At 46.3% G+C, this 26,566-nt stretch overlaps 1 protein-coding gene across 5 annotated transcripts in view; it reads right to left on the bottom strand.

Moving 5' to 3' along the window:
* GDPD5 (glycerophosphodiester phosphodiesterase domain containing 5) overlaps nt 1-26,566 on the bottom strand; it is a 160,914-nt gene that overhangs the window by 36,475 nt on the left and 97,873 nt on the right. For all 5 annotated transcript variants that reach the window (XM_035560465.2, XM_035560469.2, XM_035560467.2 and 2 more), the window contains 3 exons: nt 8,704-8,807; nt 1,816-1,909; nt 1,151-1,210 (listed from right to left, as the gene is read on the bottom strand). In XM_035560465.2, coding sequence (XP_035416358.1) covers nt 1,151-1,210; nt 1,816-1,909; nt 8,704-8,807 — 258 coding nt within the window. The remainder of the gene's footprint in view (nt 1-1,150; nt 1,211-1,815; nt 1,910-8,703; nt 8,808-26,566) is intronic.

Raw genomic sequence — 26,566 nt, forward strand, 5'->3', positions numbered from 1 at the left:
TCTCTCCTTTCTTGGAAAGCTGAATGAAGGTGGTGTGGGGAAGGGAAGAGAGACAGAGCAAGACACCTGAATTGTGCTGAAAAGGTGGGCTTTTTCAGAGGAAGAGAAGGAAGGGTGGGTTTCTGTAGGCAAGAACTGATGCATCTCCAACACATTCCTCTTCTGGACTTGCTCATCCAAGCCCACCAGCCACCTGGAGCGTGTCTGAAAATACCATCTCCGCCAATGAGGAAACATATGTTAGACTCAAGGATCAACAACTTATTTTCCAGCACCAGTCAGACAGCCTCCGCCCCCTCTTCGCAGCACATCCTTCCCCCCTCCTGAGGAAGCACCATTTCTATCATTTCTAAATAAAAATAAAAGAGAGGGAGGGGATGTCTGTGCTCTCCCTGTCCCGGGGAAGGCACATCTGCTCACGCTTTGGTCCTTCAGGACCTTTCATACGCAGAACTGATTTCAGGGAGAGCTGCATATTGGCAGATTGAGGACAGGTCCCTTAATTATCTATTAGCAAATTGCCAGTTACAATTTAATCCTGCCAAGCCATTTTCTTTGGCACTGCCTCTCTCCGCAGCTTGCTAGCAACCCTTCCTCTCCCCTTCTGTGTTCCAAACACCAAATCTGTATCTTCATTTTCAGAAGATAATTCTTCATTTCATTTCTTCATTTCAGAAGATAATTCTTCATTTCTCAGAAATCTTTTTCAAACTGCTTTAATGCAAATTGGGACCTCCTTGGGTTTCAGCAAGCCCCAACCTGTGCATCGTGCACCCCCAGCCCTAACACCTACATCATCTCCCAGGGCTCTTCCTCAGTCGCTGACTCCAACCGCATCCTGAACAGCTTCACATCCACCTAGCCTCTCCTCCGGGGCTGGTTTCAGCACAGAAAGAAGCATAAGAGGTGAAGAGCAGAGCGCTATGATGAACCAAGACTACAGTCAGGTTGCCCTAATGAAACAAGGCCAGGCTTTGATTGCCACCGCTGCATAATTTGCTCAGTCCTCCAAGATGAGGACAAGCACCACAGACATCCAAAGGCCATCATTTAACCCCAAACAGCACGACAGTGAGTATCCCATTCAGCACCCACTCAGACTCATTTCGTTGAGATCTTTCTTGCTTCTGAGCTGGGAAGAGCCATTTACCTTGTGAAGCCAGTGCAGGTTCATCTGCTGTCCCACAGCTATGTGACATAGTGCTAGTATCTGGAAAGAAGAAAACAAGAGTCAGACAACAGCACGTCAAGGCTTTTCTGTGTTTGCACATGCAGGAACACACCACCACCCCCAAAATACAACCAAACAAGTGAGGGCAGGAAGCGAGGTGGGGATGGTCCAGCAGGCAACACCCAGATCCTCCTGAATGGCAGGGATGGGGACGAAGAGACTTCAACCTCCAAGAGGCATGGAGTTGGAGAGTCTGGTCCATGGGTGCACAGCTCCTGGGGGGAATCCTACATGGGACAAGGCTGTTCTGCCTGCATGGACACCACCTTGAAGATGGGGCCCCATCACCCTGGGGTGAGGGGAAACAACTTGCACTTGGGATTCAGATACACCAAAACCAGGACAGGGCCAGGAAACAAGAACTGTTTGTCTCCTCAGGCCAACTGCACCACCAGTTCTAGGGTGTCTAACTTAATCAGCTGGGGTCAGAGACCACGCATTTTTCACTTAATTTTAGACAACTGAAGGCTGAGAGAGAAATCCCTTCTGAAAGAAAAATTGCTCAAGTTGTAAGCAGAGTGAGAAGCTCATGTTCTTTATTAAAAACAAACACACAGACCTTCAGCAAATGGTGTTGTACTCACCAATAACACTGTAATGTACGTAAAGCCAGCAGCAGTCGTTACAAGTATTGGAATGGACCAGTCACTCCAATATCCCATTCGGTTATATAAAAACCTGAAAGGTAAATATGAAATAGAGATTAAGGGATTCAACAACATAGCAACTCCGCTAGGATTAGACGAGTCTGTAGAAAATGGGCCTTTCAGCTTCTACTGCATGGATAAGCAGCAAAAAAGCACAAACCATTCTGAAAAGTAAAACCAAAAAGCAGTGTTTGTGCTTTGATCCCTCATGGGAAATTAACTCTGCAAAGAGGAATCCGACAATTATGTCAAACACAGCAACATCGTTACGCTGGGAAAAAACATACAGGATGAGCTTTCAAAAAAATATTCCCTATAAACAAGAGGAAAGTATCCTTATATTTGCTGTTGTTTGCCTAAACAATAGATCCAAAGCTGTCCTATGTATTCAGAAAGTAATAAATGTAATAAATGTAATATAGAGATGGTATCAAGGATGAGGGAAGAAAAGTCTTGCTGAGCGTAACGGTGCTTTGTACTTAAGGCAAAAAACTATTTTCAGAGGGACAAGGTGATGGAAGACATTGGATCGTCTGTATGTATCAGAGACAGTGCCTTTTATTGCGATGGTCTGGAGAGAAAGTCCAATCCTCCTAGAGTGGAGACGGTCAAGAAGTGGGCTTGGGGCTTCCCCAAATGAGGCTGGTAGAGGAACCGCATCCTTCTGATCTTCTCCAACCAACTCAAGGGTCTGTCTGCTGAGCCTGAAGGATGCTGTGAGGGTTCTTGGCCCAGCAAGTTCCCTTGTCCCAGCCCTTCTGGTTACCTTAAAGTTAAGTAAGAGGCGGGCCACTCGATGCCTCTGTGATCCAACCTTTGCAAGAGGCAGCCACAGGACTGGACCCAGCACTCCAAGTGCAGCCTCACCAGGGCTGAGCAGAGGGGAAGGATCACCTCCCTTGAACTGCTGGCAATACTTTGCCTCATGCAGCCAAGAATACTGTTAACTTTCTTTGCACCAAGAGCACATTGCTTCCTCATGTTCATCTTGGTGTCCACCAGGACTCTTAAATCCTTTTCTGCATCCTACAGGTCTACCTCCAAAGCATTTATCTCCAAAACAGCCTCTCTGGTGAGTGATGGTCTGGAGGAACCAGCAAATTTCCTACAGTTCCCCTGAGAACACACAGAAGAGCTGCTAGCTCGTCGAGGTATAGCAGCACAAAAACAGAGGCCAGTTTTTTCCAGAACTGCTCTAAAACCAGAGAAGCCCATGCTCACTCCCTACCTCAGCTGCTGGGATTGCAGTGCTCGATCCCCAACAGCTCTCAGCTGCCTGCTAGGCTCCGTTCTCCTGCTGAAGCTGATTTTTGTCCTCTCGTTTCCTGTATTCACCCAGGCGCCCTCTCTGTTCTCAGTTATCAGGTTTCCCAACCCTATACTTCAGAGGGCAGATCTGGCTCATCTGCCTGCCTCTTTCCATCGCGGTCACGAAGCCACAGCACAACAAGAGCTTTGTGAACAGGAGCATCAGGTGAAGCAGTCCATTACTGGCAGCACAGCCAGAGACAGTCGCTTGTGCCCGGCAGTGGGTCTCAAATGTCAAATTTGCATTTAAATAGCAATACACTTCCCGTTAAAGCTATCCTGGAGACGGACTGGAGAGTCATTAAAGCACATTACAGCGAAGCAGTAGCAAAACTCAAGACTGACTCAGTCCTGTACTGTCCCTGGCCTAGAAGGCTGTCACAAAAAGCAGAAGGAAATAGAGCCCCAGGAACAGCATCCTCCCCAAAACAGAGGTGCCCCTTCTTCCCCATCCCTGCCTCCCAGACAAAAGCTGGTATAACAAACAGGATTTTGGGGTGCAAAGGCTTTTGAAAACTCTCCAGATCCCTATGCACTACTAATAATACAATTATAGCACGTGCATGCTTCCATGCTACTCCAGACACATGCCTATCAAAATTGGTGCTTCTGTCAGTGTCCAAAAGGACCCCCTTCTCCTCCCCAAAAAACAGCCAAGAAGGCAAAGTAGCTGAGACAGAGCTCAAAGAACCTGAGCAGGAGCTGTCAAAAAGCTGAAACCAACAAAATAGGGATCAGTTTTAAAAAACAGCATCCCCAGAGCTGATGTGACCCTCAGTCTCATGCACTACAGCATTTAAGAGAGGAGACAGACACTACTGCATGCATCTGTAACTACACTTCAGCGAGGCCTGGAGGAAGAAGGTAGAAAAACCACCCTTAAAAGAGCAGCCACATGAATGACAAAGAGTAAAAGCTGTTGTTTGTTTGCTTTGTTTTGTTTTAATCATATTATTGGATGATTTTGCAAGTTTTTCTTGAACCATCACCTCTTCACCACAGCTGGCCAGATGTCTGCAGGATGCTCAGTCTTCCTTTTATTTCATGCACCAGTGTTGTCCAGGGCCACCATGGAGTCCCATATGTTCAATCACGCTCCCATCAAAATAATCCCAAAAGTACCCAGGTCCCACTGCACCAGGAGAGAGGCAGCCAAATCCCTTCTTGAAACTTCTGAGAGTTCTAGTCTGACCTGGACTAAAGCATTTTACAGTGAATTTTGGGGACAGACACATCACTAGGTTGACTTGGATTTGTGTTAATTACCTCCATGTAAACCCACACTGTAATAGGGGATTCCATAACACAGTACATGAACTGGCCAAATTTTTTTTGTTAGAATAAACTACAAACACTGCATGCAACCAGCTCAAAGACTCAATCTCCACAGCCCCCTTCCCATCACTAAAAATTTTGCATCATTCATCAGCCACAAACTCCAGCCTGACAACTTCCCCAGTTTGTTGTATCCAGAAAAAAAAGCTCCCACAAAGGATCTGCAAAGCAAATCCTCAGGCTAGACAAACATGACGTATATCCAGGTTCTGCTCTAGGATTCCAAGAAAAAAAAAAAAAAAAAAGGTTCCTCTGAATTCTTTGCTTGTGCCACCATTAACGCCTTCCCTAGCTCAGCTTCAGTACATTTCGAATTTTGCTCTGATGCCCCTTCAAAGTGGCCTTCAGGTCTTTGCTTGATGTGCAAATGACTGTTTTAAAATGCTGTTTCCATGGTAGTTACAAAACAGATACTTCTCCAGAACTAAGGAAGGGGAAAAAAATTGCTAAATTTATAGTCTTGCTCTAGAGGAAATACAGCCAGGTTCACAAGTTACAGCACCTTCTGCATCCCTTATTAATGAAGTTCAAGAGTTTTGTCGCAGTACGTAGGCTTCGACCTTGCACAGATCTGAAGCATAATGCAACAAAATGTTGACACAAGAAAAGGAAATGCCCAAAGCAAAAAAAAAAAAAAAAATTAACAGATATTTACTTTCCATTTAAGAGACACAAAGGGCTTTCACTGACAAAGACCTAATTGCATATTCAGGCAGCAAACCTTGCAGAAAAAGGTTAAAAGCCTGCAGCAACACATACCAGGCTACAATTTTGTCTTTCTTCAAAGCCCATTTCAATCCCAGAATAGTCCCTTAAGTCTCTACAAGCTTAAAGGCCAAGTACACACATTTATGTAGGTAAACCCTACCACTACCACAATTTAATTAAGAGGTCAATTTGGTTTCTACATAGGCAGGTGCATCCACTGCAGAACCCTGGCCACATGGCCTGAACTGCAGGCAGGCTTTGCTATGGTCACTTGTAGGTTTCTGCTTCCTCTTAATTCATCCCTATAAGCTGCTCAGCAGCATCTAGCAATGCCCTGCATGTGTGGGCTAAGAAATGAAGAACCTCTTAATGGATCCAGGTTTCAAGCGTCATTTTAGCCCAAAAAACACAAAGGATAGCACACTGAGAAGGATGCTGGGGTTATGGAGAAAAGGTTGTGAAAGCCAACAGGATACCTCCCTTATAAGTCAAACCACACATTAGGACACACATGCGTTAGGAGGATTGGGATCAGCAGACCATGGGAAGTTGCTCTCCCATCTGCTCAACACTGGTAAGGTGGCACCAGCACCACCTTGTCCTGGTTGGGGCCTCCCAGTTCAAGGAGGACATTGGAGGGGGTCCAACAGAGAGCTACCAAACCCAGATGGAGAGGCATCTGGGAAATAGGGCTTACTAGGAAAGCTTGAGGAAGCTGGGCTTGTTTAGTCTCACAGAAAAGAAGTTAACAGATGATCTAATTGCTGCCTACACTGACAGACAGCAGTGAAGATGATGAAACCAATCTCTTCTCGGTGACATTGTCACAATGGGAAATGGTCCTTGGAGGTTTGAGTTGGAAAACCTCCTCACAGAAGGTGGTGTGGAGCTGGAACAAAGCCGAGACGGAAGTTTTCATCCTTGGGGTTTCAGGACTTCACAGTCAACCTGGCCTAGTGCCAGTGGCAGTCCTACTTCAAGGGTTGACTGGACAACACCTCCCATGTTCCTTCACCTGCTGTGGTGAGGCAGACCCGAGGAGGTTCAGTGGAGTTGTCTGTACATGATGTGAGGAAGGACAGCTCATGAGGATGAGCTTCACAAGGCAGAACAGAGCTCAGCAGCTCATCACATGAATGTGAAGGCAATTCCTTGTCCCAGGGCCTCCAGGGAGCCTATCACCACCTCGGTGTGCTAGGCCCTGCACAATGATGGTGTTTGCCCCAAAGAGCTCTTCTTATATGAATATAAAAATACATAAATATGAAAAGGATGTTAAGATATTTGAATGCATCCAGAGGAAGGCATGTGTTCGAGGAGAGGCTGGGTTGGCTGGTCTGGAGAACAGGAGGCTGAGAGGTGGCCTCATTGCTCTGCAATTCCCTGAGGAGATGAAGCAGAGGGAGGTACCGGCCTCTGCTCCCTGGTCACCAACAGCAGGACACATGGGAACAGCCCAAAGCTGCACCAGGGAGGGTCAGACTGGATGTATGGAAAAATTTCTTTACCATGAGGGTGGTCAGACACTGACACAGGCTTCTTGGGGAGGTGGTTGGTCAAGCCTGTCAGTGTTCAAAATAATAATGAGGATAATGCCCTCAGTAATGTGCTCTAACTTTTGGTTAGCCCTGAAGTGGCCAGGCAGTTGGACTTGGACTCTTTTAGGTCCTTTCCAAATGAACCATTCTATCCTGTTCTAGTCAGGAAGTGTTCATGGCTTGTAAATAGATCACGGAGCAGAGAGGGAGGCAATAGGAACAAGTATCAAAAGAACATTGACCCCAAAAGTGATAGCCATATCCAGTCAGCAACAGGCTCACAGCTCTGCTGGGACCAAAATGGTGCTTTTATCTCTTCTGTGTGTCCCATCTGGCTGGAAACTTTCCCCTAATTACCATCATCTTTTAATGGAGCCCACCCATCTGTGCAGGGAGGGAAGGGGGCAGGCTCAGCCTGCACAGACCCACAGTGGAAATTGTTTCCTCTCTCCCTGCAACTGACGTGGCTGCAATTAAAACCTCACTCCATGTTACCATCCTCCCCTCCCAGCCTTTCTGCAGCATTTCAGGCTGTCGTTAAGAAACCCTGCTGTTCTCCACAACCTCTGGTGCCAGCGCATGGAGCAGGGGTCTAATTGGGGTTACAGCACATGCAAAGCACTGACCCATTTTCAGCACCAAATGGCAATGCTTGAACGGACAGATGTAGCCCTGTTATTTTGCATCCAGAGAGATTTTCCATGGCTCTTGTGCACACAGTTTTTGCTTTTCCAGTGCTGTCAACCCAGAAGTGCTTCCAGTGCCCTGTGCACACCGGTTGCATGATAAGTGAAATGCCCAAAAGCCCAAATACCTCTTTTGCACATGGAGCAGCCCTACACATCTCCTCCCATCCCCACATTAATATTTGGGAACCCAAAACTTTGCAGCACCACAGCTTTAGTGTCCATTCACGGCATTTCTAGGACATTCATCATCTTTACTTAATTTTGTAGCCCTTTCTCAACTTTGAGCCAAAACCAATTTGGCTTTGTACTGGAGCAGTTCAGTCCTGTTCATGTCCTGTACTGAAGGCATAAGCTGAAAGAGGACTTGCAAAATAGCCTTAAAAATGAAAAAATAATCAAGCATTTTCTTCATGTTCTTGTTATAAACAGCAAGACCAATAGCGATGGGTTTCAGTTCTGAGTGTTGGTCTGAGCAAAGGAAAAACACTCTCCTGGGAGGAGAGAGCTCACATCATCAAGTTAGTAAACATTCTCCCTCACATAACTCTAGCATCTAAAGCAGGCAATTTATTTAAGAGATCAACTACCCGCTGTGTTTTAAAATTCTGTTTAAATATTATTTTTGACAAGAAGATGTTGTCAAAGCGGTTTAGTTAGAACAGAGCCCAAGGTACTATAAAAATGTTTTAGGATGCTGCTGAGATGGTAAAAGAGAGGATGATTTCCAGCACTGAGGGGGAGTTGGCAATACCCCAAACTGCCCAGCACATCCCCTTGGAAAGCTTTACAGCTTCTTCCAACATTGCAAAATTTTCCACACCCGTGTCTGCTTCAGGCTGAATATTTTTTTCATTTATATTTATATTGTGGAAAGTTTTGGCCAGATTGCTCAGCTGCTTCCAAAAGGAGCCGACCGTAGAAACAAACAAATGAAAAAAATACAAAAGGCTTTTACATGATTTCAGCTCCACTTTGTTTTCGCAAGCTGCTTTGGGGTGCACACCTGCCCCAAGTTCTTACAGCTGAGAAATGGAGATAGGAGAGCACATTACATCTATCAGCGCAGATAGGCAGGAGCAGCTCTCTGCCTCCCTCTCCACCTCGCTTTCCATTTACTTGTCATTAACAAGTCCATCAGAAGGACGCAAATGCATCCGACCTGGTACTGAAAAAGCCTTTTAGAGGCGTAGAATAGCAGCCAGATCAGTTAAGGGCTTGCCTCCCCACAGCGGGGAGGCTCTGCTCACCAGTTGATTTCATTGTAGTCATTGCGAACTTCCCACCAGAAGTAAAACCAGACCAGGGTCAGGAAGAAGGACAAGGTGAGGATCAGGAACCAGAGGCGCTCCCACTGTGGACAGAAAGAGAAATCACATTAATAGTATTCCATTTCCACATCTTATCTAGAGGCTGTTGGGGTTGGATGGTGTAATCAGGCATCTACAAGGCAAGAGTTTACTCAAGACAGCATGAACCTGACTGCAAGAAGCTTTCAGGTTACCTCTAGGTTACAAACTTTATGGGTCAAACACTTGATACAGCTGCCCCAAAAGCCTCAAGTTAATTAGGTCAAATCTTTTCCCACTGATTTCAACAGATACCAACAGCCTAACATGCCAAGTATTTCGTGGGACTTGCACAAAGAGGAGGAACACAGAAGTTAACACAGAAGTGTTAGCAATCACAGCTGAAGGCACCTTGATGTCAAAAACCACTCAGCTCTGCTGGCTGGGTGAAGATCCCACCTCTTCTCCTCTTTCAGCATCAACACAGCAGGAGAGGGGAGGCAGTAACCTCTTCTCCCCCCCGGGAGGTGGGAGATGCGCCCCTTCTCCCCAGCTCTGGACAGAGGGGTCACATCACGGAGGTGAGTGTTGTGCAGTGCTGGGACGGTGTTCCTCCTGCACTTGGGGCAGGTGGAAAAAAGAAGCCTTTCTGGTACAGAGCTGGGTTGGGGTTTTTTTGGTTGGTTGAGCGTTTCTGTTTTTTGAGGTGTTTAACTTTTCCATCCACTTGTGAGAGATGCAACATGGCATCTTATTCTGCCATCAGCTCAGCCTAAATAACCGAGCAATTATCACACGGTAACAACTCTCTGTGGCAGGTTAGGGATGATACTGTGATACAGACACACAAACCCTTCCTCTCCTTCCTCTGGGGCACTAATTCTGGAGAGCCAAACCACCCAACCACAACATTTATTCCCACCACCACCACATATGCAAGTCTTTAGCAAATAATAACAGCAGCAGAAGAGACCACACCAGCGCCGGATGAAAGACATTTGCACCAATATTGAGTTTTGATAAATGTTTCAAATAGCAACCACCACCCAAAATAAAAAATCCCTAACAGAGCTGTTGAGTACCCCTCTCCAATAGCACGGGTAAAATCCTAAACCGCAAGGACATCCATGGAGAGAACAGTGTTGCAAGAAGACTGTCCCTAACCAGCACTGTTTCCATGTGTTCCTTGTTGGTTTTACCCTGCAGGCATTAAATAGTCGACACATGTTTCCGCTTCAAATAGCATCCAGTTTGTTCGGAACAAAACACTGAAATAAATTAGTTATGGAAAATATTCAAATGAATCCTCTCTTCCCAGAACGAGCGAGAAGGGATGAAAAATTGAAGAAGTGCATGAGCAACTTTACTACTATAATTTCCTTCCAAACCCCGAGCACACACCATTAATCTCTTTTCAAAATGTCCTTTTCTCTAGTGAACTGTCTCATGGCTTTTCAATTATGCAAAACGTAACCAGTATAAACACTGTTTTGGTGATATATAAGAAATCCTACAATTCTCTGCCCTCCCTTTCCATCTTAATGGCTGAAGCTATTTACTTGACTGTGTTGCCTGTTTCATCACGCATCACCCTGGATACCAGTCTTGTGATACAGCTCTTCCTCGTATGCTCCGTCTTATAAAAAGCGCCAAAAAGAAAGCAATAAAGGGTTGGAATTATTTAACTTTTGCTGTGCCAAAAAAAAAATATTTTTTTGTTTTCTATGAGAAATTTCCAGTTCTTGGCCAGGGATTAGGATTAAAATTGTTCTTCATCTCAGCTGAAGTTTGTTAACCAGCTTCTATCAGACCTCAGCGGCACCAGGCGTCTAATTCCATTAGGGGCTCTGCATCCCAGAAAAATGGGGCAAAAGGGACCAAAATAAGGTATGTAGGTACTTCTACAGTGCAGCTACTGAGTACAAGCAGACCCACATGGCCAAACCGTTCTGCCATGATTTTAGAAACTGTCCTCTCCCCACTTTACACACACATCTGCATCTACAGGCACAGATGGGTTCTCTGAGGGAAAACACTGAAATTGGAAAGGTTTCCAACCCAAATGCCCCACATTTGGTAGCAGGATGCCAGCCTTGGTATTTGCATCAACAACACACACCAGCCTTCCCTAGCACCAGAAGCAGCAGTGTGGCTGCAACATCTCTCCATGATGAACCACCTCCACACCCAGCCACTACAGCACAGCTGAACCAAGCCTCTCCACCTGAGAAATTGTGGATTAAAATCCACCCACGCAACATTTGGGTTCTGTAAACACCCAAGCCAAAATCCTTTCACAGCTCTGCTCCGTCCCACCGGAGCTCTCCAGGAGGAAGGGATTCCTTACCCTTTCTGCAGACTGTTTCCCTAGGTGCCTTCCAGTCTGTAGATCTCCAAACCTGCAAATTCCATTTTCCCTGTTGTTTGCTGTTTTCTCCTCCCCTTCTGGGTCTAACACCTCCTCATACCCATTAGTAACACTGTTGAATCAATTAAATGGTTTTCCATGGCAAGTAAGGTCTAAAGCATCTCAAATGCTGAGATATCAGTCTATGATATGCATCTGACTCTTTGCTGGCTCTAAAAACACTACCAAAACCACGGTCATGGAAAATTATCTATTAAAGAAAATAAAGTTAAGTTGTTCTTTGCTAATACAATTACTACATGTTTTGCAGAAAGTGAGTGAAGGTTAGAAAGCAATCCTTGATTTTGCATCAGCATTGCTTCCAAAAAAAAAAAAATCATTTCTCTCTTTAAAAGATCTTTATGGGATAACTTTGGCCACTATTCATGCACTGGATGACACCGATCTGATAAACAACCCAAAGAAAATATTTCAGAAGAGGTTTTTTTCCCCCTCCTATACATATACATGGAATATATATATATATATATATATATTCATTTACATGCAAGTAGCATAGCTGACGTCAAGCTCTCCAAAAGCTATTTTGGGTCTGTTCCATGATGGTACACCTGCCAGATACACTTGCCTGGCTGATTCTGTGAGAACTCCATCAGACTCTTTGTAAGTCGAAATATTCTAGCAAGTTACAGCATGGGCTTGGATGGGTCTTCAGAAAAACGGGGAACATCTCCCCGGCACCACCAAGGTGATTCAACACCAACTGAACCAGAGCAAGCCTGACCCACGTGCATTGGATGTGGTCTGGGTCCTGCTCAACCTCCATCCAACAGCCCCTCATTCAAATTGCTTTACAGGCCCCTACTTTGCAGGCTCCCACGTGCTTTATGGAAGGTTGCCATCTGCTACGTGCAGCAGCTTCTAACCTCTACTGCCAAAAATAAAGGACTTAAAATCGTGTCTTCCCAATCACTCCATCACAGCCACAAGTAGGTGGAGGAAATGGTGTTACCTCACCTACAGAAGTTCAGGCAGAACCACTAGAAGTTTGGAAGGTGCTCGAGAAAAAGATGTCTACATTTTCAGCTCTGTGAGACTTCACAAGTATGACAGAACTGACGTTTTTGGCAGTTCTTGTAGAAAGCCTGCTCCTCCCACCCCTTCCTCATTCCCCTTCCTTTCTCTTCCCACTGGGATAAGATGAGTAATTGCTGGTTATCTATAACTGAGCTTTACCATGCTCATCTCACACAGTGCTCAGAAATGTCCTGCTAAGGAACCCAGCTGAGCACATTTGCATTAGCATCCTCTCAGGATGCATTTTGGAAGCAGCTCACCCTTCGGTCCTGCTCTTTGTGCTCTGGTTCACAGCACAGAAGGGTTCTGGGTGCAGCTAAACCAGAAGATACTCTCCAGGATTGAACCGAATACATCTCAGCCACAAAGACATGCTCAGTCCACAGGATGAGACTAGAGCAACTCCTAAGTGACCACACCATCACCTCCTCTTCCTCCAAAAGGCTTGGGTCATGGACAATGGATCTCAGCACCACAATATTTGCTAATGCAGATGTGGCCATGGTGGCTCATGGAATGAGGAAAACAGAATTTGTCTTATTAAACAAAAATTTAATGTTAAATAAAATGAATAAATGAAGAGTCAACATTTTCCTCCAGCTAAGAAGCTGGACAGGCCTTGTTCCACATGCCACTTAAGCTAAAAAAAGCCAACAGATGCATGGAGTGGACCTTTGCCAGGCGCACACAGCAACATGGCCAGCACCCAAACAAAGACGGAGAGAATCTCATTTAATACGACAGAAGTCGCTTTGAAGTAAGAATATTTCAGAAGGAAGTCTTAGTGTTTTACCCACATTCTCACCATTTTTGTTCCTCCCAAATGCCCGCCCTATGTCAGGTGGGAGTGTGACCAAGTCCAAAGTGAGCAGGATGGTAAAAGACAAATTGAAAGAAAGACACAGAAAGATTCAGCTTGTGGTTCAGTTGTGAAGTTGGCTTGTGTACTTTATCTTCTCCTGAGCTGCAAGTTTTTATTTAGGTTGTTAGAAACAGCCCTGAACTTCATACCGTGGTGCACAGAATAGATTCTCCACTTTGGGGATTTCAGGCTTCGTTTAACTGAACCAGCCCCTTCTGCTGCAACTCCCCGACACAGACGAAGGTCACAGCTTTATTTACCACCTGGCACCAGTGGAGTAGGAAAGCAGACAGGCTCAGGAAGATTATTTTTATTTCCTACAGGATCTGTAGGAGATGAAATGAAATTCATCTGCACACAAATCCCACCTACCCCTCCCACAGGGTAGACATAATTTAGTCAAGCCTGCTGTATCAGAAACGATGAGATTTCTCACCCAGTTCTACAGCCTGATTGCATTCATGCTGGAAGACAACCCTTGGTGTGATATAATTTTTAAACCAAAGAAATTTGTTAAACAATGAAGCCACGGTGGTGGTCTTTTGGTTTTTTTTGTTTTGTTTTTTAAAGTTTATTTAGAGGAGATGCCCTGGCTATCACTAGAAAGTGATCCTCTGCCAAAACTAGCCACGTGCAGAACTAACGCCCATCTGCCACAGCTATTCCCTGCTGAACTATGGGATGAACACATTTCAGTGCTGTGCTGTTCTGGAGATGAAAGAACCATCATATCCATTTGATAATTTACTTGAAGAACTCTTATCAAATCTCTAGATCACCAAACTGGCCACTATGTTCCCCCAAAATAGCAGATCAGTACAGCAAAATGATCTGAATAGGGTGTGATTTGGTCTCAGAAAAGCAAGGAAATATTTAAAATCTTAAAAGGGTGAGAGCCCAGTGATTGAAAGGAACATGTGTCCTTCTAAGTTTAAATTATTATTAATTTTAAATCAAGCTAGATCTATCTGAAGTACGTCCTAAACCCCCATCCGGAGCACACAGGAAAAACAGAGGGGGTACAACATGTTGCAAGACCACATTAGCTTGCTTATTTACCACCAAATTTATTCCCAGAGCTCACCGAAATGCCATGCAATGCTCAAACACGAGCTAAGCTGCCCCCTTCACCCCTCATTTGCGCTCAGCTGGAGGAAGACACTGCATTTTCAGAAGGGACACTACACTGTTGGCTTGAGGACTGCTCTGCTAAAGCCAAAAAAAGCCAAGTCCGCAGCCAGCTGATTTACTGGCAGCTTACGGATGAAGCCAAGCATAAACAGTTTGCTTCACTGAAGTTGCTGGACTCACCCCGGTCATCACTGAGCCTGAAAAGTTGTCAGAAACCTGTCAGCTCGCCCCATGCAAGCAGCATGGCTTAATGTCCTTGAGATGTGCCTGCACCTCCTGGCATGGGGACAAAACCCCAGGAGCCCCTCTAAAAGCAAACCCACCGCCTCCAGCATCCTCTCTAGCAAACAGAAGCAGCGTAGGGTTTCAAAATGAAGGGGAAGGAGAGAAGCCAGCTCCGAACTGCGAGCGGTGGGAGGAAATGCCAGCGCCGGAAGGATTAAGGGCTCCATTCCTCCGCGGACAGCTCGCAGCAAACAACTGCTCAGCGCTCAGCCAACGTGGGTGAAGTTGGGTGCCTTCCAACGTGCGTGTCCCTCGAAGCCTTCCGGAACGAATGCCGCTGTCATTAGGCCACCGGGAGCTTGCCCTGATTTGTACCGGGGTAATTAATCTTAGCAGCTGATGGGTGCAAGCAAGCATTTTGTCCAGCCCCTGTTTGGATTCACACCTCACCGTGAGGATCTCACAGCTCCTTACATCAATCCTTCCCCCGTGGTAGGTTCCAAAGCTCCCCCATAGCAGCCAAAATCACGGTGAGCAAGGTTTCACCTACAGGTCTTAAAAACAGGGGTGAGGTTGGGGGTGCCTGGAAGTGAGGAGATGCAGAACAAAGCAGATTTCTTTTTTTTTCCCTGATTAAAATCTAATTTTCTTTTAAAGACTAAAAACCAGAAAAACATTTACAACAAAAGCCATTCAGAGGAAAAATTCCTCCACAAATCAGCAGGTTGTTGGGTCAGACGAATGCACCGGGTGGGGTACCATGCTTTGCTTTTTCACAAAGCACCACCAAACCTTTAATGGAGAGAAAGGGGGCTTGAAGCAAGGCAAGAACAGACATGCATTCACAACTGAAGCTAGTCTGCTCTCCAGGTGCCTCAGTCTTTTAACAAAGTTCAATAAAGCAGAAAGACAGTTCTTCGAAAGCAGGGCTCAACCAGCAAAATGAAATAGGAAAAAAAAAAAAAAAAAACAACTATCTATTGATTCCTTTCAGACTCAAAGCTCCCTTACCCTGAAGGGCCTCAAATCAAGAAAGATCATCACTAGCATTTACAAACCTAAACCACAGACAGCAAGAAGAAAAGCCCTTCGCCAGAGATCGCTATGCAGGGACACAACCTGCACTTGAAAAGCAAAGACAGGAAGGATGGGTAGAGTTTGCTACCAGCCAAAAAAGACAGCATGACGGCCGGGGGGCTGAAGGGCAGCGAAAGGATCAGACGAGCCCACTGAAATCAATAGAAAAACTCCAAGTCACTTCCCTGTGCCCTGGCTTTGAACCAGAACCTTTTATTGCTAGATTCATTATTTCAGGAAGGTGGATAAATTGAGTTTCCTTTCAATTCCACATTTCTCTCTGCCGTTAATTTATATTTCACACCGCACCAGGAAATCTCTCGTCATTAAATGCTACTGGCAGAGCAGGCGCCTTCCCTGTCTCGCTGCTACTTCAAGCAGAACTGCGGATTATTCTGCCAAAACTGTTCAGAGATCACCTTCCTTCTGTTAAATGCACATTTTTTTCAACTTTCTTCATAAATCCAAACCCCGAGTGCTCCATGGTACCATATTTTGAAAATTCAGTGCAAACTAGAGCACTAAAAACATCTGACTCACCTCTCCGCATGAGCATTAAGTTATAATAAACATTGTGCAGAGCAAACAATCCTAAAAGTCAGGCAGAGCAGAAAATTATTTTTTCCATTTCACCTGCTGATAGCATCTGTTTTCTGGTCAGAGGTTTCTGAGACCAGGAAACTTTCAGCCTATTTCTAATAAATAGAACCAGCTACTGAAAGATGTGGAAGGAAGTCACTCCACACTGAAAAAATAGCAAGTATATTTATGTGTAGCTACCCCAGACAAGAATTATTTTCTATGCATATGTGAGTTTATAGTAGTCTCCATGTACAGTCATCCAGAGGTTTGCTCCAAGCAAGGGTTTCAATCTAGAATTTCAATGTAAATCTGTAAATGTACAAAATTTCAATCTAAATTTGCTCTGGAGGAAGCTGGTCCTCTTTGCTGGCTACATAAAGAGCCTCTGAGAGCATCCTCTCACTTTTAAAAATTACACCCAGATAGCTTGAATTCCTCCCTATCATCCAACTCATGGAGTCACCGTCCCTGGGGGTGTTCAAGGAAAGGTTGGGCGTGATGCTTGGGGACATGGTTTAGTGGGTGACATTGGTGGTAGGGGGGTGGTTGGACCAGGTGATCTTGGAGGGGTTTTCCAACCCTAATGATTCTGGGATTCTATGGGTTAGGTCAGAGGTTGGACTAGGTGATCTTGGAGGTCTCTTCCAACCTAGATGATTCTGTGATTCTTTGAATCAACGCTGTTGGAAACACGTTTCACCTCCAGTCCCCATGATCACAGAGGGTTTGCATGATGACTTTGTGCACAAGGGGTGTGAAAGAGTCTCAGCCTTCTATCCACTCCCTGTGGTGTCTTTGGGAACACCACCATCTGAACCAGGACCTGGGCATGCCACACGAGGTGGCAGATGCCTGCTGGGGAGCCTCTCCCGGCACAACCTGTGCTCCCCAGCCAGAAACCAAGTGGCGGTCGGAGGGACCGGCTGGCAGCTAGAAATGCCCGTCACCCGACATGAAGAGGGCTCTTGTTCAAGCCAAAGCGCCCCTGGGAATTCACGGCTTTCGGCCCTCGTGCCAGATCCCACCCATTCTGTCTCCTGAGCACAGTAAGCCTTCTGTTCCTTCAAAAAAAAAATATATCGAACTAGAGCAGGAAGGAGCTTTTTGACTTTTTTTCCCCCTCTTTCCTGGTCAGAAAAATCCCAATTGTCAAGAACTGAAGTCTTTTATAGGAAGCATGCCATTTGAAAGCAAATTCTTGCCGAAGGGCATCTCGGCTCAAGGTTGGAATTTCTGCTCAGAGGACACCCAGGGCACACCAAGCCCTCCCCCAGCCTGGCAGCGCATCTCTTAGGACACAAGTGAATGGAGAACAACAGCACAAATGCAAAGAAACCAACCCACACATCTTTCTTCACCTCTGCCTGTCCAACAATGCTGTTGGAACAGCTGCAGGGTGGGTGATATGGGAAGTTAAAGGGGGAAACACAGAAGTCTGGAGGGGTGACAACATGACACAACCTCACCCTCCTGAAGAAGGACATCAAGGACCTGGAGCGTGTCCAGAGAAGGGCTCCGAAGCTGGGGAAGGGCCTGGGACAAGTCCTGTGAGGAGCGGCTGAGGGACCTGGGGGGGTTTGGGCTGGAGAAGAGGAGGCTCAGGGCAGACCTTATTGCTCTCTGCAACTGCCTGAAAGGGAGGTGTGGGGAGCTGGGGGTTGGCCTCTGCTCACAGGTAACCAGTGATAGGACCAGAGGGAACGGCCTCAAGTTGTGCCAGGGGAGGTTCAGGCTGGAAATGAGGAGACATTTCTTCTCAGCAAGAGTGGTCAGGCATGGGGACGGGTTGCCCAGGGAGGTGATGGAGTCCCCGTCCCTGGGGGTGTTCAAGGCAAGGTTGGACGTGGTGCTTGGGGACATGGTTTGGTGGGTGACATTGGTGGTAGGGGGATGTCTGGACCAGATGATCTTGGAGGGCTTTTCCAGCATTAATGCTTCCAGGATTCTATAAAGACTGCTACTGTAACTCTAGCCACGAACCTGACTGGCTTTTTATTTGCATCCAAACTCAACCTTGGATCAAGGTTTGGTTGGCTTCAGTCTTCTCCCCGTCAAAGTCCACATCCATAACCAGAGCAAGCCATCCAACATCAGTCCTGCCCTGCCAGCACTAGGATCTCCAGCCAACAGCTACTCCAGACTACCCGATTGACTTAAGGCACCCTGATCAGATCTGATTACTGTTCTAAGGACAATCAGGAGCAATCAGGGTTTCCCAGCATTGATAAAAGAACAAAAAATGAGAGCAAGCAGTGACTTGAAACAAGTTACACTAGTACCTCTACAACTCCATGCAGATTGGATGTCCTGATGCCCCTGGGCTACCAGGAGGTCTTCTCCGCTGTGCTCAGCCCCACTGTTACACATCTAACACTGCTTCTCCCATCACTCCCTTTAAATTCAAGCTTTCACCCCAGAAGAAAGCACCTATGAGTTTAAGTGCAGGGCCTGCAGAAGAGGTAAGCTCTATCAACCACAGCAGCCACACAGCCTGTGGATGAACCTCTTCTCTATGCCCCTGCCACAAGATATTCATCATTTTCTCACTGGAGGCTTTATCTTCAGAGACATCCAAGAAAACCAAGGCCTCACACCTGCAATCACAGCAAGACTGGGAAGATCTTTCACCTTCCTGCAGTGCACATCATCCTTGTGTCCCTAGATATCCACTGGCCCGGGGCTGCACCTGCCTTTAACAAGTGACTAGATTTCACTGAAGGATCAAGGCCATGTAGTCCGAAATAATTGCTCTCTACCTCAAGAGCAAATGCAAGAGCTGAACTCAAATTGGAGCACCAACATTACTCACGTGTGATTTTAGGTCATTTAAACCCACTCCCGGGTACAAAGAAGAGTTTACTAATGAGCCTTCACTACACTATTTTCTGACATCTTCAAGAATCAATTTCCTGCAGACATTTATCAGCATTAGCTTAGAGAGGGAAGGAGGCAAGCTAACATTTATCCAGTAAATAAAAAAGAAAAATTGAAGGCATGATTCTTCATTTCCGGATTACCCAATTGGACCTCCTTTGCACTAACAAAAGAAAATCATCTTCGAGCAAGTTATTAAATCATCTCTGAAGATGAAAGATGACTACATCTTCCAGCTGCGCCCATTCGAACCAGGAGATGAGAGGAACAAAAGCAAACATCAGCTGAAGGATTTTGTCAGTGTGCAATACTTCAGCTCCTGCAGCCAAGTTACAATTACACAAATAATTTACAGGGTATAAATGCATAGTCCTTACAGCAGAACCATGTACCAGAAACATGGAGAGTTCTCCATCCCAGCCAGTTTTGAGCTTATTATCTCTGACCACACTATCCTAGATCAAACTCGGACACTAATAATCATTTAAAGGCAGAATAAGTGAAAGTGCAAGGGGCTCCAAACTCCCACTGAAAGCAGGGTCGGTGCAGGTCAGGTTGCTCAGTGCAATGTCCCAGTAAGGTCTGAATGTCTCCAAGGGTGCCAATTCCCAGATCCTGCTCCAGGGTTTGGCCACCCTCGTGAGGAGCAGCTTTCGTAGCAACTGGAATTTCATAGAATCATAGAATATCCCAAGTTGGAAGGGACACATAAGGATCATCGAGTCCAACTCCTGGCACCACAATTTCCCTTGATGCATTTTGCATCCCTTGCCTCTTGCTTGGCTCCCTCTGCTTCTACCTGACCTGCTTCTACCTACCTACCTCCCCTTCCTTCCCCTCCCCTTCTCCCACTGCACAACCTTCAGCTTCTCCTTGTGGGTTGCAGGCTCCAGTTTGATGGCCCCACTGGGCTCACCTGGCTGTTACTGCCTGCCTGGTTTTGCGGAGCCCCAGACCAGACCCAGTGCTCAGATCTCAAACATCAGTAGAGAGGAAGAGCCCATCCCTCGAGCCGCTGGCTGCACTTCCACTGCTGCAGGCCAGGATGCAATCAGCTTTCGCTGCTCAAAGTGCATCCAGTAGCCGAACCTCGTACTGCAGAGGGATATAATAAAGGGAATGCACCTTGCACTCCCAAATACCCGAAGCATCTCAGTGACCAGATCAATACCTGACTCGTAGATGTTGACCTAAGCAGACCTTACATACATTGGGAACAGAATCAAGGCGCCTGGTCTTCGATTTCCTCGCCTTAAAGAGGCCACAGAGGGATCAGGCTTTCGTCTTTTTGTCAGGTTGAAGACTCACGAGCCCAAGAGAGAGCACACAGCAGTGAGCAGGACTCCACAATGCATCAGTTGGCTCTCACGGTACTTTGTAATCTGTCCAAAGGCATCATTATCCCTCCATCTAACAACCAAGACCACAAACACTGGGTACAAAACTCTGCTGCAACACATTCCCCACCTCTTGCTTTACTCTTCATTCTCATTTTCTCCCTTTCTTTGCTTAGCACTTCAGATCTCATACAGTATACAACATTTTTCCATTTGCTACAGCTTTCTCAGGGCAAAAGAAGATGGGCTAAGCAGAAGAAAACGTGTGTCAACATGAATTTGAGCCAGTCCAGCCACTTCACAGGCACTGCAAAGGTTTTGGCCAGTTTACTGCTCCTAGTATACACATGATGGTCTTGCATAAGAGACATCTGCCAGTAATCTTGTAAATGGGAAAGAAAAGGAAGAAATTGGATCTAACAGATGATGGGACCAAAGTAAGGAGGAAAGAGGAAAAAATATTCCTGCTGTTCTGGCTGCTGAGGCTTCGATAGCTAACCCAATGCTTCCGAAGTCATTGCAAATCTCAGATACATCTTATTTGATTATTGTAAAGACCAGGCTAATAGCTCTCTGCACACCTTGTTAGAGAAGGCCATGAATGAGATTTCTGAGCTGTGACATGCTCCATTTACAATTCAATTTAGCAGGTCAGAGAAAGTGGCAGAAAACATATTACTGAAATATGGGTTCCTGCTGGGGCTGCCGTAATTGAACCGAAGATCAACAGATGCAACAGAAAGAGAGCCAAATCTCTAAAAATAACATTATTACACTTCATAAAACACTGCTGCTCCCGGCCTCCAAAAACACAACCAGAAAGGGTAGCCAGGCAGGACTACTAATTCCCTCCGAGCTTCAGAGCTTGCACCTTTGCAAAGGTAAGGAGCAATCGGGCTGTTTTGCTTGCCCAGGCACCCTTCTTCCAAATGAAGGGATGACACTACCTGCATGCCCTTCTTCCTCCCTGTGCTCTGCCCCCTCCTCTAGAAGACCATTTTCTCTCTAGGTGCATTTCATCGAACAGAGACAATGTTTAACGGGATCCCAGAAGCTACGATCAACACAGAAAACACTGGCAAATCCCAATGGCACTGTGATGGGAATTCCTACACCAGAGCAGCGACGATGCACAGCTGGAGACGGTGCTATTAGCAGCCCCGAGGGACATTTGGCAGCAACAATAACGTCCTGGACCAGCTCTGCCTCTTGCAATTACATCCTCCCTCTTTCATTCAGCACAGTAAACTGAACTCCCTGGGGAGCCTCTGATTCACGAGAGAACAGGACAGAGCATCAGGAGCTCCCCAACCTACCCCCTGCAGCACGGTCCCCTCTACCTTCACAGCACCTGACTCTGTGTTTTTAGCCTAGTGCATCTACCCCAGACAATATAACCAGCAACACCCAGTACTTCTGACCACGCTGATGGATGGATTCAAGTACTGGGGACTCCGATGCATTATAAAACTATTATTGGTTTTGCTAATAACGTTCTGTTCCCCTTTCTCTTTACAACATGTGTTGCATACTTGGAGGCCAAGGGAAGGCAGCTCTTTTCTAGTCTAAATAGGTCCAAGTCTTTCTGTCTCTACTGAAGAGGATCGTCTGAAAAACAAAATAAAATAAATATATATATATATATATCCCCCTGCTCTCCTGCAGACCGAGTGGAGGAAGTCGGAGCCTTGCCTGGAGCAGAGCGCCTTGCTGAGCACAGCATCCCTGCTGAGGTCTCATCAGCATCAAGCAGCAGGAAGACCGCGTCCTCGATGTCTCCTGAGGACGTAACTCCTGCTATCACATCCCAGTCTCATGCTAGTTCTTTTCCCAGACACACGATGTTGTCGACTTGCATTCAGCTTATGGTTCACTTTAATTAAAGCACCGACACCCTGGGGCAATGAGTTTTCAGATTAAAAATACATATACACAAGTTTTCGTTTTTGTTTTTTTAAAAAAGTGGAGATATATGCAAGTTATCTGAGAATAGAGCCAAATCACCTACATGAGGGTAAAGCTCTGCATTAGCCTTTGCTACTCCTATTTCTGCCCCAGCCTGCTTTGTCCAGCTCAGTCTCATCCCAGGCTCTGACATGCCTCCAGCTCTTTCCTGGGTGGTGTTTATGAGCCTAATAAGCATGGCTTTCATTAGGAACAACAGTGAAGAGAATGAATACTGAATGCATATTTAAAGAGAATTACTGTCATTACTGGAGTGCTCACAGGAATTCTGTTGTAAAATGCTCTGGTTCAGAACAAATAGTTCTCACCCAAAGAGCCTGACACAGATGTCAAGTGGATTCAAGGGTGAAGGACACGACAAGGAGAACAAACAGCCAGTCAACTTATTCCTTGGATAATTTCTTTCCTCTGCCACATCTTGTTCTTTGCTGAAAATCCCTGAAAACCCAGCTGTAGAATACTACTTTGTCACAATGCTGGGCACAAACACCCCGTGTTTCTTTGCTCTCAGTGGATGAGAGCATCACCAGCGAGTGCTGAAAACCTGCACTGGCGAGGCAATGAGTGACTCTTGACATCAAGAAGAGGTCTTCTACCTTCCCTCAGATGGGAAGAGGGTTTATATTCAAGCTGGAAGAAGCCAAGAGGAGAGAGGCAGAGAGCAGGACCAGGTGTTCACAGAATAACCAAGAAGTTCACCCTGGTGGTGGTGATGCAAGAGGGCTTCTATATTACACCCCAGCTACGACTCTGTTTGCATCTAGGAAAATCCTATTGATGCCCTGGGAATGACAGAGACCAGCACGTCCTACCTCCATACAAGACGACAGGCTATGCACGTGACATCTGCCCTCCCCAAAGCCCCACTCATCTCACGTTGCTCATTTTGGTGCAGGTAGGGCCATGCCCATACAGATGCGGGAGGAAAAAGCTAAAAATACGAGCATTATCAAAAGCAATGCCAAAAGGCAGGCCAGAACATTTCCCCACGCAGAAGTCCACATGTGCTATTTCTCCTGTCCCCATCCACGTCAGAAGTAACAGGCAGTGACAGCTCAAAAAGGCATCTGAGGGCAAACTGTCCAGGCATCCCAGCCAGTGGGTCAGCTGAACCCCAGCTGAGGAAGCAGCAAGGAAAACTATAAGCAGTAGATACCCAAACGCCTGCATTATTCACTGGAAGGCACAGAAATGCTGATGACGTTAAGCAAAAATTATTGGCCAATAAAACCTGCAAAGAAGTTGAGGTTCTGCCTTACGCAAGGCCCCTTTTTCTGCTTTCCAGCGGCTCTGACAAATCGCACATCATTGTTACTGCAACTGGGCATTTTCTGTGATGTTTGTAATTCCAGCATAGCAAAGTCAAATTACATAACAGCAGCTCTGCCACGCTTGTCTAGAGGGAAGCCATGAGATTCCCCTGCAGCTATCTCCTTTCAGTACCCATTACCATAACTGAAATGCAGGCAGCCCACTTGCAGACACGAGAAGCAAGTTGTTTCCATCCTGTTTTAAGCAAGAGCCCGATTGCTCAACGCGTGTCGATAAAGGCATCACAACTGCTCGGCGTCCTGGTGCTTTCCAGTGGCAAGCCAGCACATGAACCCTTCAAATCCTGAAATTTCTCATGGAGTTAGCTGAGTAAGAAGCCAAAGAATCATCTGCAGCTAAAGCACAAGGACATGCAAGAGACAGGGGGCGTAGGGAGAAGAGGTACTGGCCCTCCAGGTAGCAGAGGAGAGGCATTCCTGATTCACCTCCCAAAACCAGAGCAAACTTCACATCTCTGCTGGGATGTCAGGTGGAGACAGCCCAAGCACACCGGGAGGACAATCTTGGAGGGAAGGCTCGGTTCATTTCCTTGCCATAGAATTATCTGCAATTTCAGAGAAGCCATTTTAATCTCTCTCATATTCTCACTCCATAAAAATGGAAATAATTATCCCCCTCATCAAGAGCTGCTCGTTGATTAGAGCACTCCAATCCCTCCACTGGAAGGTGTTCCAGAAATAGCAAGTCTCTGCAGTGCCACTCTTTCTGGAGCTTGCTGAACTCAAGAGTTTTCTCTAAGCAGCACCAAAGCCAGCCTGATTTTTTCCATTGTCCCCTAATACGCTACCCTGAACAGAACATTTGGTGGAAGTTTAAAAGAACTTGTCCAGAAAATAACCCAGACAGCTGAAGCTCAGGCTCTCTCCTGGCTCCGCATTGACTGTTTGCAGAAATATGCCACGAATCTTGCAGCTTTCCTACAGGAGTCTGGACACCTTGCAGAAGCAACCTGCTTTCACAAAACTGCTTTGCTCAATGCAAAATAGATATTTCCTGAGTTGCAGATAAAGCCACTGTTCTGGCCACAAAATAGATGGACCAGGCGCATGCTGTGAATGGGAAAACAGCTAGAGGAAACATGCAGGGAAAAACTTCCCGAAGCATCAGCCTGGGATTTTGTAGGCAACAAACAACGTGGCTTTTGGCTTCACATCCCAGACACGTGCTAATAAAAAATATTTCCAAGTACAAGAACAGAACATGACACAGACACTGCCCACGGCGTCAACAACACCGTCCCAAAAGATGCCACCACCCAGAGCCCCTCTCCCGCTGCGGAAGAGACCAAGGCTGTCATTTGCTCCAGCCCCAAATTAGGCACAAGCTGCATTGTAGCAAGGTATAAAGCCTGCATTCAGCTATCCTTTCGCGAGCTTTCTCATGGAGCAAAGGAATGTCTTTCCTTGACATAGGTCAAGTCACAATCCACCCTCTGTGATAAATAACAACCCAGTTTGAGCTCTCCCCCGCGCCACCGCAGATTTACCATGTCCAGAGGACTAATATATACATATATACTCATTACTCACTTCCTCAACTGTCCGCAAGTTTTAAAATAATTAACTGCTCACAAAGTTGCTTTTATTGGCGTAAAAACAGGCTCCTTTAGAGAGGCGCCAAAAACGCCATAAGCCCCAGGGCGTGACAAACGGCTCAGTAAGCGCAGGATGGGTCTCCTTGGGGGTAACCACTGGGTTTGCAGCTACAGGAGCACGGGTGCAATGCAGAGACAGCTGCAAGGCTCTGTGGGCACCAGGTTTTATGGGATGATCTCCCTGCACAGAACGGGACAGGAACAGAGATGGATTATTTCCACGACACGCTGGCTTTCGTCTGCTAGGCACCGCGCTGCAGCCCCTAAAAACCACCCCCAAGTCAGAGCGATCCAGGCAGGCAGCGACGCCTTGCCAACGCTTTAGCCCCTCGCTGTGAATCAGAGATGCAGGAGGAGAAGCCAGCCCGCGAAGCTGTGAGAACAGCAGGGGGGAAGGAAGAGGAAGAGATCACAGCAACATCCCATCCCGCAGCTCAGAGCTCGGGAGAGCATTGTCTCTTGTCTTATAGATAGCTGTACCAGGCAACTTCTCTGGCTGGCATGTCACTAGCATTATTCCTCCCATTAATTATCAGAGGTAAAGTTGTTTCCCCACTAGATAACGAGTTTCAGGCTGTTTCACATCTGGCATTAGTTTATTTTGTCTCTCACTGGACATCAAGAGAGATGTGGCCACAATCGGAACCATGAAGGACGTCAGCCCAGCCATCCCAGCACAGCCCCACGAGATAACTGTGGGCTGCCACATCCAGTGCTGGCAGGTAGTTTTACCATGATTAATCTGCAGCAGGTTATGGTCTGCGTGAAGATCCCTAAGGCACAAGGTAACCCTGAAAACAGACCGATGGTATTCTCAACAAACATAGATACTGAAGTGCCAGGGCAAGAGACAGCAGGACTCAGTATCCAGAGTTATAAAAGCTCACCTAAGGCCTTTGCATCCAGCATTCCTTCCCATGCAGGCATTAAAATATTCAAAAGAAGCATTCACTAGGCATCTTCTTAATAGGAACTTCAGGGGAAGCAGCAGGAGAGAAGCAAGGAGGCAAAGCCAATCCAGGAATTAACAGCTCAACACAGGGATGCCCTCCAAGGTACTTTCCTCCAGTGTAAAAGCCTTGCAGAGAGGCTGAGCAGGCAGCTTGGGCACGCAGGCTGCTACAGGCAGCTTTTCACTTCAGAAAGTTTAAAAGCAGCTCTTCAATCTTCATTTCTTGTTAGATGACAGAACGGACCCTTGGCAGACTGTCAAGACGCTCGTAGGGCTGCTGACTGTAATGCTGTCAGAAACAATTCTCCCCAAAAAGATCTTGGGCTTGAAGGAGTAACAGAGGGAGACAAATGCGTAGTTGAGAGGAAAAAAAAATTGGATTTCACACTAAAATGGCACCTCCCCAAAAGGAGTTTCTCCAAACCAGCTCTCTCCGTGCAAGAGTATA

This window comes from Cygnus atratus, chromosome 1 (genome assembly GCF_013377495.2).
Source record: "Cygnus atratus isolate AKBS03 ecotype Queensland, Australia chromosome 1, CAtr_DNAZoo_HiC_assembly, whole genome shotgun sequence".
Lineage (NCBI taxonomy): Eukaryota > Metazoa > Chordata > Aves > Anseriformes > Anatidae > Cygnus > Cygnus atratus.